Source organism: Oncorhynchus clarkii, chromosome 28, assembly GCF_045791955.1.
Source record: "Oncorhynchus clarkii lewisi isolate Uvic-CL-2024 chromosome 28, UVic_Ocla_1.0, whole genome shotgun sequence".
NCBI classification, from domain to species: domain Eukaryota; kingdom Metazoa; phylum Chordata; class Actinopteri; order Salmoniformes; family Salmonidae; genus Oncorhynchus; species Oncorhynchus clarkii.
Window position 1 is genome coordinate 30,862,052 of NC_092174.1, and position 13,539 is coordinate 30,875,590.

Below are 13,539 nucleotides of genomic sequence, written 5' to 3' on the forward strand. Positions count from 1 at the left end.
ATATAATGATTTAATTAAGATATGTTTGGCTTGTCTCAGTGTATTTGTCTTGACCCCATTTGAGTAGTAGTTGGGAACCTGTTTCTCAATAGAACACTGCCACCTTGTGGTTAAAGTACAGTCTCTGTCTCGTGCAGAATCCTGACCTTGGTACTCAGCTGAGGTTTCTTGTCTCCATGCATTAATTCACCAATCACCATGAACCTGCAAATAGAGTATTTCCTAGAGTGGTGTAGTCTTCTTTAGTCAACAGCAGGTTTAGGGTAGGCCTGTAACGAACATTGACTAGCTAAGCCTGTTACGACTTACGATCCCCCCCAAATGGGTTAACCCTTAAGGTCTACGGGCTAGGAGACCCGTGTTTGAGACTTGCAATGGGCGTTATACTGTCGCCGTTCGCAACGATCGCAACGTTGGTGGCAGGTGTGGGATGGTGCCTTGGGGGCCATCGGAGAGGAGTGCACACGCGAGGTACTTGGTATAGTGAATCGTGAAGTACTTGGTATAGTGCAACGTGGGGACACGCTCTCCCAACCGGAGGGGATACTGTAATGAGCCTTTAGCTGGGAGACAAGGGTTCGACACCCGCAAGGGACTATTTCTATTCTCACAGTACATAAAGAATTTTGTACCAGGGTACATTACATGACGTTGGTCTTTACGCCGTCAAGTGAAGTGTTGCGCTGCTGGAGACATCATAGCGCAGGCGTAGACTCGGGGGGTATGCTTACTGTACATGGCCATTGATGCCGCTGGATAAACTAAATCAGCTATGTAAATAATAGTGACTGGGGCGGTGGAGCTAACATGCCGAATTCTATCACAGCTTAACATGATAAAATAATACATGTCATCTGGGTTTACTTTATCCGGTTGACAAAACCACCGCGGCCGTCCTTTTATGCACGTCTCGGAATTTGGCTTTGACAGCTCGCCCGATGGTTTTCTTCATTTGACGCACGAATAAAAATCAGACGACGGGCGGTTTTTCCTAATAACCCATTTGGGAAAAACGGGTCATTATGACCTTAGTATCCCCCTCTAAAAGAAAACCATTGGATTGCCTTTACGCAACAGCGTTCTGCTTGCATTTCTTGCTGTGGATTTTATGCGCCGCGTCCGGAGAAGAGATTCGTCAGTTCAGCGTTGAGGTAAGTAAGATACATGGCCTGCTATTGCTTCGCGGTGGCTCATAATAAATGACAATGCACTCTCTTGTGCTCGAGTGGCAGAACATTGCGTGTGGACGAGGGTTGCTGTTATTTATCTGGCTACATTATCACATAAACATGACCAGATGACATAGCAACATTGTATTTTATTCATGTTTCAAGATGCATGAAACGTCGAAATTATTATCCGTTCAATATTTTTTTACAAGTCAGAAGAACAACATCCTATGCTATTGCTTTGGGCAGCGGGTGAGAGGGAGGATGGGCGACCATGAACGAGATGGTCCAGCGCCCATCCTCTCATTCGATGTCACTGCAATATTTGTTATCATAATACAGTGCCTTGCGTGTGCGGACCCCTTGGATTTCTTCACATTTTATACTGGGATTAAAATGCATTCATTTGTCATATTTTGTCAACATTCTACACAAAATAGTCTGTAGTGTCAAAGTGGGATATATATATATTTTATTACCATAAATAAAACATTCTGAACCAAAATACAGTCGTTATATATTCATCCCCTTTGTTTAGGTAAGCCTACATTATTTCAAGAGTAAAATGTGGTTTAACAAATCACATAAGTTAAGTGGACTAACCCTTCATACAACAACTGTAAAGTCATTCATTCAAGTATTACATTTCAAGCACAGATTGAAATTTTCAAGCAAGGTGGTGGCTGCATCATGGTAAGAGTATATGGTTAATATCTGCAAATACTAGTGAGTTTAAGGATAAAAAGTAATGGGATGGAGCTAAATACAGGCAAAATCCAAGAGGAAAACCTGCATCAGTCTGCTTTACACCAGAGACTGGGAAAGGAATTCACTTTTCTGTAGGACAATAGCCTACAACACAAGGCCAAATCTACACTGAAGTTGTTTACCAAGAAGACAGTGAATGTTCCAGAGTGACCAAGTTACAGTTTGGACTTAAATCTGCTTGAAAATCTATGACAAGACTTAAAAATTGCTGTCTAGCCATGATCCCCAACCTCTTGACAGAGCTTGAATATTTTTTTTAAAGAATAATGGGCAAATATGGTACAATCCATGTGTGCAAAATTCTTATAGACTTACCAATGGTTTAGTGGTGCCTGGAGAAGTAGGTATACTGTAATTGTGGAAGTGGGCATACTCTAATTTTGACAAACATTTCCCAAACGGGAAAGGCGCCCTGTTTGAAAAATTCTATGACAAACAGTGACATAAGCTATGCTCCTAAAATGATGAATCCCTTATTGGTATTTCACAGTCAGGCCAACCCAAGCTGTACTGTACAAGTAGGCTAATAGTAGGCCAAATATCAGGATAAGGTAAGAACCAGATGAAGATCGTGTGGAAGTAACAATGTTAATTACAGCAACAGAAGCAAAGGTACAGGACGGCAGGCAGGGTCAAGTCAGGCAGAGGTCAGAAATCCAGATAGGGGCAAAGGTACAGGACGGCAGACAGGCTCAGGGGCAGGCAGAGTGGTCAGGCGAGTGGGTTCAAGGTCAAGACAGGCAAGGGTCAAAAACCAGGAGGGAGAGAAAAAGAGAGGCTGGGAAAAGACAGGAGCTGACAGGACAAATACTGGTAAGCTTGACAAACAAGATGAACTGGCAACAAACAGAGAACACAGGTATAAATACACAGGGGATAATAGGGAAGATGGGCAACACCTGGAGGGGGGTGGAGACAATCACAGAGATAGGTGAAACAGACCAGGGCGTGACAGTCCACCCCCCCCCCCCACCCCCCTCTAGGGGTGCCACCTGGTGCCCTACCTGGTTGACCGGGGCGCCGGAGGTGGTAGTCGGCGATGAGGGCTGGGTCCAGGATGCCTTTTAGCGGGGACTCAGCACCTCTCCTCCGGGCCATAACCCTCCCAGTCAACCAGGTACTGGAAACCCCTGCCCCATGGTCAAAACCTCAGGAGGTGTCTCACCGTGTATGCCGGATGGCCATCGGTGACACAGGGAGGAGGGGTGGGCCTGGAAATGGAAGACAAGGGACTGTGAGACACAGGCTTGTGATACGGGACACATGAAAGGTGGGGTGTATATGAAGGGTACGGGGCAACAGAAGACGAACATCAGAGGGGCTAATGACCTTGGAGATTGGGTAAGGGCCGATAAACCGGGGGGACAGTTTGCGAGACTCCACCTGGAGGGGCAGAGCCATACCTTCTGCCTGGGACGATACCGGGGAGCCGGGGTCCGATGGCAATCCGCTTGTCGTCGATACCTGGAGGTATCGTAGTTCCTTTCCTTTCCGTTGAGGCGATGGGAGAAGAAGGCGCAGGGATGTAGCTTGAGGTCAAGGGCAGAACCCTGGGACAGGACAGCCCCTACTCCACCGTCCGAAGCATGGCCTCCACCACGAACTGACGAGATGTGTCTGGATGAACCAGGATGAGCGCAGTGGTGAAGCAATGTTTGAGGTCCCAGAATGCCCGGTCAGCAGCTGGGGACCACATGAACGGAACCTTGGGCGAGGTGAGTGCTGACAGGGGGGAAGCCAGGGTGCTGTAACCGCGGCGATAGAAATTGGCTAATCTCAGAAAACGTTGCAGCTGCACCCTGGTCGTAGACTGAGGCCAATCCATCACTGCTCTCACCTTCCCGGGATCCATCTGGACACTCCCAGCAGAGATGATGTAACCCAGAAAGGGGGTGGTGGAGCGATGGAACTCGCACTTCTCTGCCTTCACAAACAGCTGATTCTCCAGAAGACGTTGAAGGACCTGCCGGACGTGGCGCACGTATTCTTGAGGAGAGTGGGAGAAGACGAGGATGTCATCAATGTAGACGAAGATGAACTGGTTCAACATGTCGCAGAGAACATCATTCACCAGAGCCTGGAACACAGCAGGAGCATGGTGAGGCCGAAGGGCATGACCAGATACTCGTAGTGGCCACTGGCTGTGTTGAAAGCGGTCTTCCACTCATCCCCCTCTCATATCCGCACCAGGTGGTAGGCGCTCCGTAGATCCAGCTTGGAAAACACAGTGTCCCCCGGGAGCGGCTCGAAGGCCGAGGAGATGAGCGGTAGCAGGTCGTTGTCGTTGAGTCTCCGGTAGTCAATACACAGGCGCAAGGTCTTGTCCTTTCTCTCCATGAAGAAGAAGCCTGCGCCAGAGGGAGAGGAAGAGGGATGGATAAATCCAGCAGCTAGGGAGTCCCCATTGTAGGTATCCATAGCCTTGGTCTCCGGTCCCGACAGAGTACAGACGTCCTCGGGGGAAGCGTGGTGCTAGGGAGAATGTCAATCCCGCAGTCATAGGGTCGATGCGGTGGAAGCAACGTCGCCCGGGCTTTGCTGAACACATCCTGGAGGTCCTGGTACTCTGCGGGACTGGCGGAGAGGTCCGAGGCACGAGGCACGTTCAGAGCCCCCAGGAAGACGTGCCGGGGCAGGTTGTGCTGACTTCAGGCAATAAGTGTGGCAGAACGGGCTCCAGTCCACAAAGGCACCAGTCAACCAGTTAATGAGGGGATTGTGTGGTTGGAGCCAGGTGAATTCCCAATACCACGGGAATCAGAGGGGACTTGATGAGAAGGAAACTGGATAACCTCACTGTGGTTCCCTGACACCCGTAGGTGGATGGGAGTGGTGTTGTGGGTGACTCTGCCTATAGAGTGCCCGTCTAGCTCTCTAACGTCCATGGGAATGGCAGGGTACTGTCCAAAAAACTCTCGTCGGCCCCAGAGTCAATGAGAACCCGGAGAGATTTGGATTGGTCTCCCCACAGTAGAATGGCATGAAAAGGGGTGTGAGCAGGGGAAGCAGAAATGTTCTACATATGGCCCACCAGAGTCCTTGCTCCTACCGGTAAGCCTGGCTTCTTTAGAGGACAAGAGGACAAAAAATGACCAAGAGTCCCGCAATACAGACAACTCTTCTTGTTGATCCTGTATTTCCATTCCGCTGGCGACAGCCCAGCTCTGCCTAGTGGCATAGGCTCAGGAAGCAGTGAGTCGGCCATCTTCGGGCAGCTCTCGGGGCAGGTCAGGAATCCTTGGTCCTCTTGGCAACGAGACCACCGGGAGCTTCCAAGTTGACTAGGAGGCAAGGTGGGGTCCTTGGGCGTGCGATCAAAATCTAATCTCTCCCTCCATCGTTCCCGTAGTCGCCCATCGATTTGGATGGTCAAAGCAATAAGGGAATTGAGATCCATAGGTAACTCCCGATTAGCAAGCTCGTCCTTGACCTCCGAGACGCGTGCAGGAACATATCAAACATGCTTCCTGGTTCCAAACACTCTCCGCTGCCAACGTGCTGAAATCCACGTATAGTAAACTACACTGTAGAAGCCTTGCCGAAGCTGGATTAGCCTCCGGGCAGCTTCTCTCCCGGAGAACGGTTAGTCTGAATCCCTCCAGACTAACACATATGGCCGGCTGCTGTTCCCATACAGCAGTAGCCCAGGTGAGAACCCTCCCAGACATCAGCGTGATGAGATAGGCTATCTTGGAGCGATCCGAGGGGAAGGAGGAGGGCTGAAGCTCGAAAATGAGGGAACACTGAGCTAGAAACGCCCGACAGGTGCTCGACTCTCCACCGAGAAGGTGGAGTCACGGATGAAACGGCACTGTTAGCAGTGGGGTTACTGAGGGGCTGTGGGGTTACCACCGTGCTAGACTGCCTCCCAGACAACCCGCGGAATAGCTCCGGGCAAACCGTCCAATGCCCGGTCATGGCGATCAACCAAAGTTTGGACCCCCTCCATAAGGCCACAAAGTAGTTCCTCGTGCCTCCCGATAGTGGCTCCTTGGGAGGAGATGGCGTCGCGCAGCTGGCCCGGGTCTGCTTGATCAGTCATGGCCAGTTCTTGCTAACAGGATACGGTAAGACCCAGATGAAGACCATGTCGAAGTAACAATATTTATGACAGCAACAGAGGCGAAGGTACAGGATGGCAGGCAGGCTCAGGGTCAGGGGCAGGCAGAGTGGTCAGGGCGGGCAGGTTCAAGGTCAAGACAGGCAAGGGTCAAAAACCAGGAGGGCGAGAAAAAGAGAGACTGGGAAAAGAAAGGAGCTGACAGGACAAATACTGTTAAGCTTGACAAACAAAACAAATTGGCAACAGACAAATAGAGAACACAGGTATAACAACACAGGGGATAATGGTGAAGATGGGCGACACCTGGAGGGGGGTGGAGACAATCACAAAGACAGGTGAAACAGATCAGGGCGTGCCAGCCTACTATTGAAATAGATAAATTTGGATGTCAACTGATTCAGAAATTCACAGGTTTCAGATTTTTTTACACTCAAAGTATATATTTTTTTTTATATAGAACATCCAATTTTGTTGTATTTCTAAGTCCACAACAATGCTTAATTAAACCACATCAGAAGAACACTTTTTAGGTCTGGGAAAAATAAGATCTAAAGAGTCTCCCTTTAAATTCAACTGTTCAGGCACCAAGCACTGTTGTTTGGTTCTTTCTATAACTCACATGAGATGGAGTTGGAAAAAAAAATGGCCACTGGATTGATGCATATAATCACAATATATTTCTGCCAGGTAGGCATAGGCTACTTTGTAGCTAGTTTACATTTAATTGAGAAGGTTTTTGGGAAAGACTTTCCATTTACCAGAAGACGGTTAGGCCTATCATTAGCATCGCTATATTTTTCCTTTTACTTCATGTCTTACCTTGCTTCAAAGTCGCCTATAGACAAAATTCCACCATAGAAAGGTGGAAGCAATTATTTAGTAAATACTCAAATCAACTTTTCATTGTCTAGCAGCAAAAGTCATTTTCCTAGTCATATTAGCAACCCAGGATCCTTATAACATCTTTAGATGTCCTGTCTTTCTAACTTTCTAATGGATATTTCAATCTCTGTCCATGAAACCTCTAGCATGTGTGTTGCGCATTTTAGAAAGTTTTTCCCCCCACAAATAGTATTTTGGAACATTTGCACACAAGCCTACTGCCGTGTGCAGATTGCTGCACTTAAAATGTGAAGGAATAATAGTTTATCAACATTTTTAAGCTAAACATTCTGATCTGTTCCATCAGCCTTATTAATTGATATCTCTCATATCTCCACTATACTACTTTGATACGCATTGTGGGGATTAATAAGTGAGTATAGGCAATGCCCACAAAAAAAGTGGGTATATGGCTTATACCTGCTTATACCCTCTGCTACACCACTGGACTTACCCAAGAAGACTCTAAGCTGTAATTGATGCCAAAAGGTGTTTCTAACACATATTGACTCGAAACTTTTGCAACGACTATATTTTAGTTATTACATTTTTGTAATGTTATTTTGTGTAGATTGTTGAGAACAAAATGACAACTAAATCAATTTGAATCCCACTATGTAACACAATAAAATGTGAAGAAATCCAAAGGGTCTGAATACTTTTGCAAGGGACTACTATGCTATGAACTATTATTCTTTGTCGAGGGAAATTTGGTCGGTTTATGGCTGTGCAGATTAAGATGTGATCCAAGTTGCGTAATGGGATAGGGTTGAATATCTTGTACCATATTAATTGCTGCTGTCATATTCTCTGCATAGGCCTAGCCTACCATAGACTATTCTCTCTCATCCCATCCCAAGTCAAATGGCACAATCAAATTCCTTATTCAGTCCTGGGAACCAGAACCTGGGCCTTAGCTATACACAGACTTAGAAACAAACAACTAACCAACCAACCAACCATTGGCTACATATGATTAAGGGATGGTGGAAAGATGGACAAACAACAACAAGGCGTTTGGCTCAATGAGAAGCGGAGAGGGAGAGATAGAGATACAGGGATTGAGGGAGGGAGGGAGAGATATATCGAGGATTAGCGGGAGCATCTCATAGGATGGGTAATGATGGTGATAGCGAGGCAACAGCAGCTGGTTGGCGTGTGGACAGCTGTGGTGGAGCGTGGCCGCCTGCCTCGCTGCCCCGTGGCTCTCGAATCCCATCAACGGGGATAGGATCTAACAATGACCCCTGGTCTACACTCAATCTCTACTGAATGAAGGAGCGTCAGTGTCACTCTGTGTGGGCGGCTGCTTTGAGCTGTGTTGGTTATAGGCAAAAACACTGAGTGAATGTTACTGGAAAGGATGTGGGTAACTGGGCATAGCCATATGGGTTACAATGTTCATCCTTGAAAATATGAACCTGAACTATGCCCCTTCTCTGTCAGTGTCACTGTGTGTGTGGGGTGGTTATAGAAAACAAGTGTTACTGTAACTCTGGACACTGTTGGATGTGGCTAACAATGTTCAGGTTGGAACAGAGGTACTTCTATCCAAAGAGTTCTCCATCAATTATGAACCTGAACTGTATGATGCAGAGATTCTCTGTATGATAGGCTACTGAACAGCTTCTACCCCCAAGCCATAAGACTGTTGAACAGTTCATCAAATAGACAGCCGGACTATTTGCATTGACCCCAGTTTAAAAAACTTCTCTCTTGCACTGGGTCTATGCACATTCACTAGACTCTACCCCCACACACATACCACACTGACACCAGCACACACACAAAACACACACATGCACATACTACCTCAATTACCTCCACTGTTTTGCACCCCTGCACATTGACTCGCTACCGCTTTTCCGTTATTAAATATTTTATTGTGTTACCATTCCCTTTTTATTAAGTTTTTTAAAAACCTTTTAACTCTGCATTGTTGGGAAAGGACTCGTAAGTAAGCATTTCACAGTAAAGTCTACACCTGTTGTATTCGGCGCATGTGACAAATAAAAATGTATTTGATGCAGAGATCAGTTTGACTCATACTAGAGACTTTATGAACAAGGACAGACCTTTCTCCCTATCATTTCTCTCAGCTACGATTACCAAAATGTAGCTTTGTTATAACTCATGTAATAGCGATGTAATTTCATCATTTGTCAGCTTTCTTTCAGATATGAATAACGACAGTAATGCATGAATCTCTCCCTCTCTCCTCTCTCCCTTTCTCCTGTAGGGATGGCTACAGAAGTATGGCTACCTTCCCCACACAGACCCCAGAATGGCTATCCTGCGTTCAGCCCAGACCATGCAACAAGCCATCGCAGCCATGCAGCGCATCTACGGCCTCAATGTTACAGGGACACTGGATGAGAGGACCACAGAGTGAGTAGACACACATACACACGGACACACACACACCAAATCAAATTTTACTGGTCACATACACATGGTTAGCAGATGTTAATGTAGGGAAATACTTGTGCTTATAGTTCCGACAGTGCAGTAATCACCAACAAGTAATCTAACAATTCCCCAACAACTACCTAATACAAACAAATCTAAAGGGGTGAATGAGAATATGTACATATAAGTATATGGATGAGCGATGGCCGAGCGGCATAGGCAATAGATGGTATAAAACCCAGTATATACATGTGATATGAGTAATGTAAGATATGTAAACATTATTAAAGTGGCATTATTTAAAGTGGCATTGTTTAAAATGACTAATGATCCATTTATTAAAGTGCCCAGGGATTGGGTCTCAATGTAGGTAGCAGCCTCTCTGAGTTAGTGATTGCTGTTTAACAGTCTGATGGCCTTGAGATAGAAGCTGTTTTTCAGTCTCTCGGTCCCAGCTTTGATGCACCTGTACTGATCTCGCCTTCTGGATGATAGCGGTGTGAACAGGCACAGGCAATGGCTTGGGTGGTTATTGTCCTTAATGATATTTTTGGTCTTCCTGTGACAGCGGTGCTGTAGGTGTCCTGGAGGGCAGGTAGTTTGCTCCCAGGGATGCGTTGTGCAGACAGCACCACCCTTTGGAGAGCCTTGCGGTTGAGGGCGCTGCAGTTGCCGTACCAGGCTGTGATACTCGACAGAATGCTCTCGATTGTGCATCTGTAAATGTTTGTCAGGGTTTTTGGTGACAAGGCAAATTTCTTCAGCCTCCTGAGGTGGAAGAGGCGCTGTTGCGCCTTCTTCACCACGCTGTCTGTGTCGGTGGACCATTTCAGTTTGTCCGTAATGTGTATGCCGAGGAACGTAAAACTTTCCACCTTCTCCACTACTGTCCCGTCGATGTGGATAGGGGGCTGCTCTCTCTGCTGTTTCCTGAAGTCCACGATCATCTCCTTTGTTTTGTTGACGTTAAGTGAGAGGTTGGTTTCCTGACATCACACTCCAAGTGCCCTCACCTCCTCCCTATAGGCTGTCTCGTCGTTGTTGGTGATCAGGCCCACTACTGTTGTGTCGTCTGAAAACTTGATGATTGAGTTGGAGGCGTGCATGGCCACGCAGTCGTGGGTGAACAGGGAGTACATGAGAGGACTGAGCACACACTCTTGTGGGGCCCCAGTGTTGAGGGTCAGTGAAGTGGAGATGTTGTTTCCTACCTTCACCACCTGGGGGCGGCCCATCAGAAAGTCCATGACCCAGTTGCACAGGGCGGGGTTGAGACCCAGGGGCTCCAGCTTGATGAGCTTGGAGGGTACTATGGGTTTGAATGCTGAGCTGTAGACAATGAGCAGCATTCTTACATAGGTATTATTTTTGTCCAGATGGGATAGGGCAGTTTGCAGTTTGATGGTGAGTGCATCATCTTTGGACCTGTTGGGGCGGTATGCAAACTGAAGTGGGTCTAAGGTGGCGGTGATATGATCCTTGACTAGCCTCTCAAAGCACTTCATGATGGCAGAAGTAAGTGCTACCGGTAGGTAGTCATTTAGTTCAGTTATCTTTGCCTTCTTGGGTACAGGAACAATGGTAACCATCTTGAAGCATGTGGGGACAACAGACTGGGATAGATTTGATTGGGAGCAATTGAATATGTCCGTAAAACACAACAGCCAGCTGGTCTGCGCATGCTCTGAGGACGCGGCTAGGGATGACATCTGGGCCACCAGCCTTGGGAGGGTTAACAAGTTCAAATGTTTTACTCACGTCAGCCATGGAGAAGGAGAGGGGGGACACAGTCTTTGTTAGTGAGTCGCGACGGTGGCACTGTATTAGCCTCAAAGCGGGAAAATAAGGTGTTTTAGATTGTCTGGAAGCCTGATGTCGACGTCCGTGACGTGGCTGTTTTTGTTTTTGTAGTCTGTGATTTCCTGTAGACCATGCCACATACGTCTCGATATTGAGCCATTGAATTGCGACTCCACCTTGTCCCTGTTCTGGCATTTCGCTTGTTTGATTGACTTGTGGAGGGAATAACTACACTGTTTAAATTCAGCCATATTTCCAGACTTCTTTCCATGGTTAAATGCGGTGGATCGCGCTTTCAGTTTTGCACAAATGCCGCCATACATACACAGTTTCTGGTTAAGGAAGGTTTTAATAGTCACAGTGGGTACAACATCTCCTATGGACTTCTTAATAAACACACTTATTGAGTCAGCATATAGGTCAATGTTGTTCTCTGAGGCTGACCAGAACATATTCCAGTCTGCGTGATCAAAACAATCTTAAAGTGTGGCTTTCGATTGGTCAGACCAGCATTGAATGGTTCTCGCCACTGGTACATCCCCTTTGAGGTTCTGCCAATAAGACGGAACGAGCAAGATGGCATCGTGGTCGGATTTGCCAAAGGGAGGGCGGGGGAGGGCTTTGTATGCATTGCGGAAGTTAGAGTAGCAGTGATCAAGAGTATTATCCCTGCAAGTCGTGCAATCAATATGCTGATAGCATTTAGGTAGCCTTGTTCTCAAATTTGCTTTGTTAAAATCCCAAGCTGTCTTGGTGTTCATTCGAGGGGGAATGTACACAGCTGTGACTGTAACTGACGAGAATTCTCTTGGTAGGTAAAATGGCCAGCATTTGATTGTAAGGAATTCGGTCGGGTGAGCAGAAGGACTTGAGTTCCTGTATGTTGTTATGATTACACCATGTGTCATTAAACATAAAGCATACACACCCGCCCTTCCTCTTCATAGAGAGGTGTTTATCTCTGTCGGCGCGATGCATGGAGAAGCCCGGTGGCTGAACCGATTCCGACAACATATGTTTCCGTGAAACAGAGAATGTTGCAACCTCTGATGTCTCTGGAAGGCAACCCTTTGCTTGAATTTCGTCTACCTTGTTGTCAAGAGACTGGACATTGGTGAGTGGTATACTCGGGAGCGGTCAGCGATGTGCACGTCTACGGAGCCTGACCAGAAGGCCGCTCCGTCTGCCCCTTCTGCGGCGCCGTTGTTTTGGACCGCCTACTGGGATCAGATCCATTGACCTGGGTGTTGGTCCGAACAGAGGATCCACTTCGGGAAAGTCGTATTCCTGGTCGTAATGTTGGTAAGTTGACGTTGCTCTTATATCCAATAGTTCTTCCCGGCTGTATGTAATAAGACTTAAGATTTCCTGTGGTAACAGTGTAAGAAATAATTAATAAAAAAAAAAATACTGCATAATTTCCTAAGAACGCGAAGAGAGGCATCTCTGTCGGCGCCATTGGGTTACTGAGTTACACGGACACATTCACATATTAACACATCTACAGTACACTCACATTGAGGACCATTGAGTCATCTAAATCACAATAAACAATTTTTCATTACTTAAAAACAGAATGGGACTGAATATATCAGTGAAAATAGCAGTGGTGTAAATTACTTCAGTAAAAATACTATACTTTACTATTTATGTTTTTGACAACTTTTACTTCAGCTCAGTCCCCTCCTGTACTCCCTATTCACCCATGACTGCATGGCCAGGCACGACTCCAACACCATCATTAAGTTTGCTGACGACAAAACAGTGGTATGCCTGATCACCGACAACGACGAGACAGCCTATAGGGAGGAGGTCAGAGACCTGGCCGGGTGGTGCCAAAATAACAACCTATCCCTCAACGTAACCAAGACTAAGGAGATGATTGTGGACTACAGGAAAAGGAGCACCGAGCACGTCCCCATTCTCATCGACGGGACTGTAGTGGAGCAGGTTGAGAGCTTCAAATTCCTTGGTGTCCACATCACCAACAAACTAGAATGGTCCAAACACACCAATACAGTCGCGAAGAGGGCACGACAAAGCCTATTCCCCCTCAGGAAACTAAAAAGATTTGGCATGGGTCCTGAGATCCTCAAAAGGTTCTACAGCTGCAACATCGAGAGCATCCTGACCGGTTGCATCACTGCCTGGTACGGCAATTGCTCGGCCTCCGACCACAAGGCACTTCAGAGGGTAGTGCGTACAGGCCCAGTAAATCACTGGGGCAAAGGTGCCTGCCATCCAGGACCCCAACACCAGGCGGTGTCAGAGGAAGACTCTGAAAATTGTCAAAGACCCCAGCCACCCCAGTCATAGACTGTTCTCTCTACTACCGCATGGCAAGCGGTACTGGAGTGCCAAGTCTAGGACAAAACGGCTTCTCAACAGTTTTTACTCCCAAGCCATAAGACTGAATAACGTAACCATATGGTTACCCAGACTATTTGC

General features: G+C 47.0%; 1 protein-coding gene across 1 annotated transcript in view; it reads left to right on the forward strand.

Annotated features, from left to right (window-relative positions):
* The first annotated feature begins 741 nt into the window (after positions 1-741).
* LOC139387223 (matrix metallopeptidase 16b (membrane-inserted)) overlaps positions 742-13,539 on the forward strand; it is a 38,921-nt gene continuing 26,123 nt past the window's right edge. The window contains exons 1-2 of the mRNA XM_071133306.1: positions 742-1,151; positions 9,122-9,270. Of these exons, the coding sequence (XP_070989407.1) occupies positions 1,023-1,151; positions 9,122-9,270 (278 nt within the window). The 5' untranslated portion in view covers positions 742-1,022. The remainder of the gene's footprint in view (positions 1,152-9,121; positions 9,271-13,539) is intronic.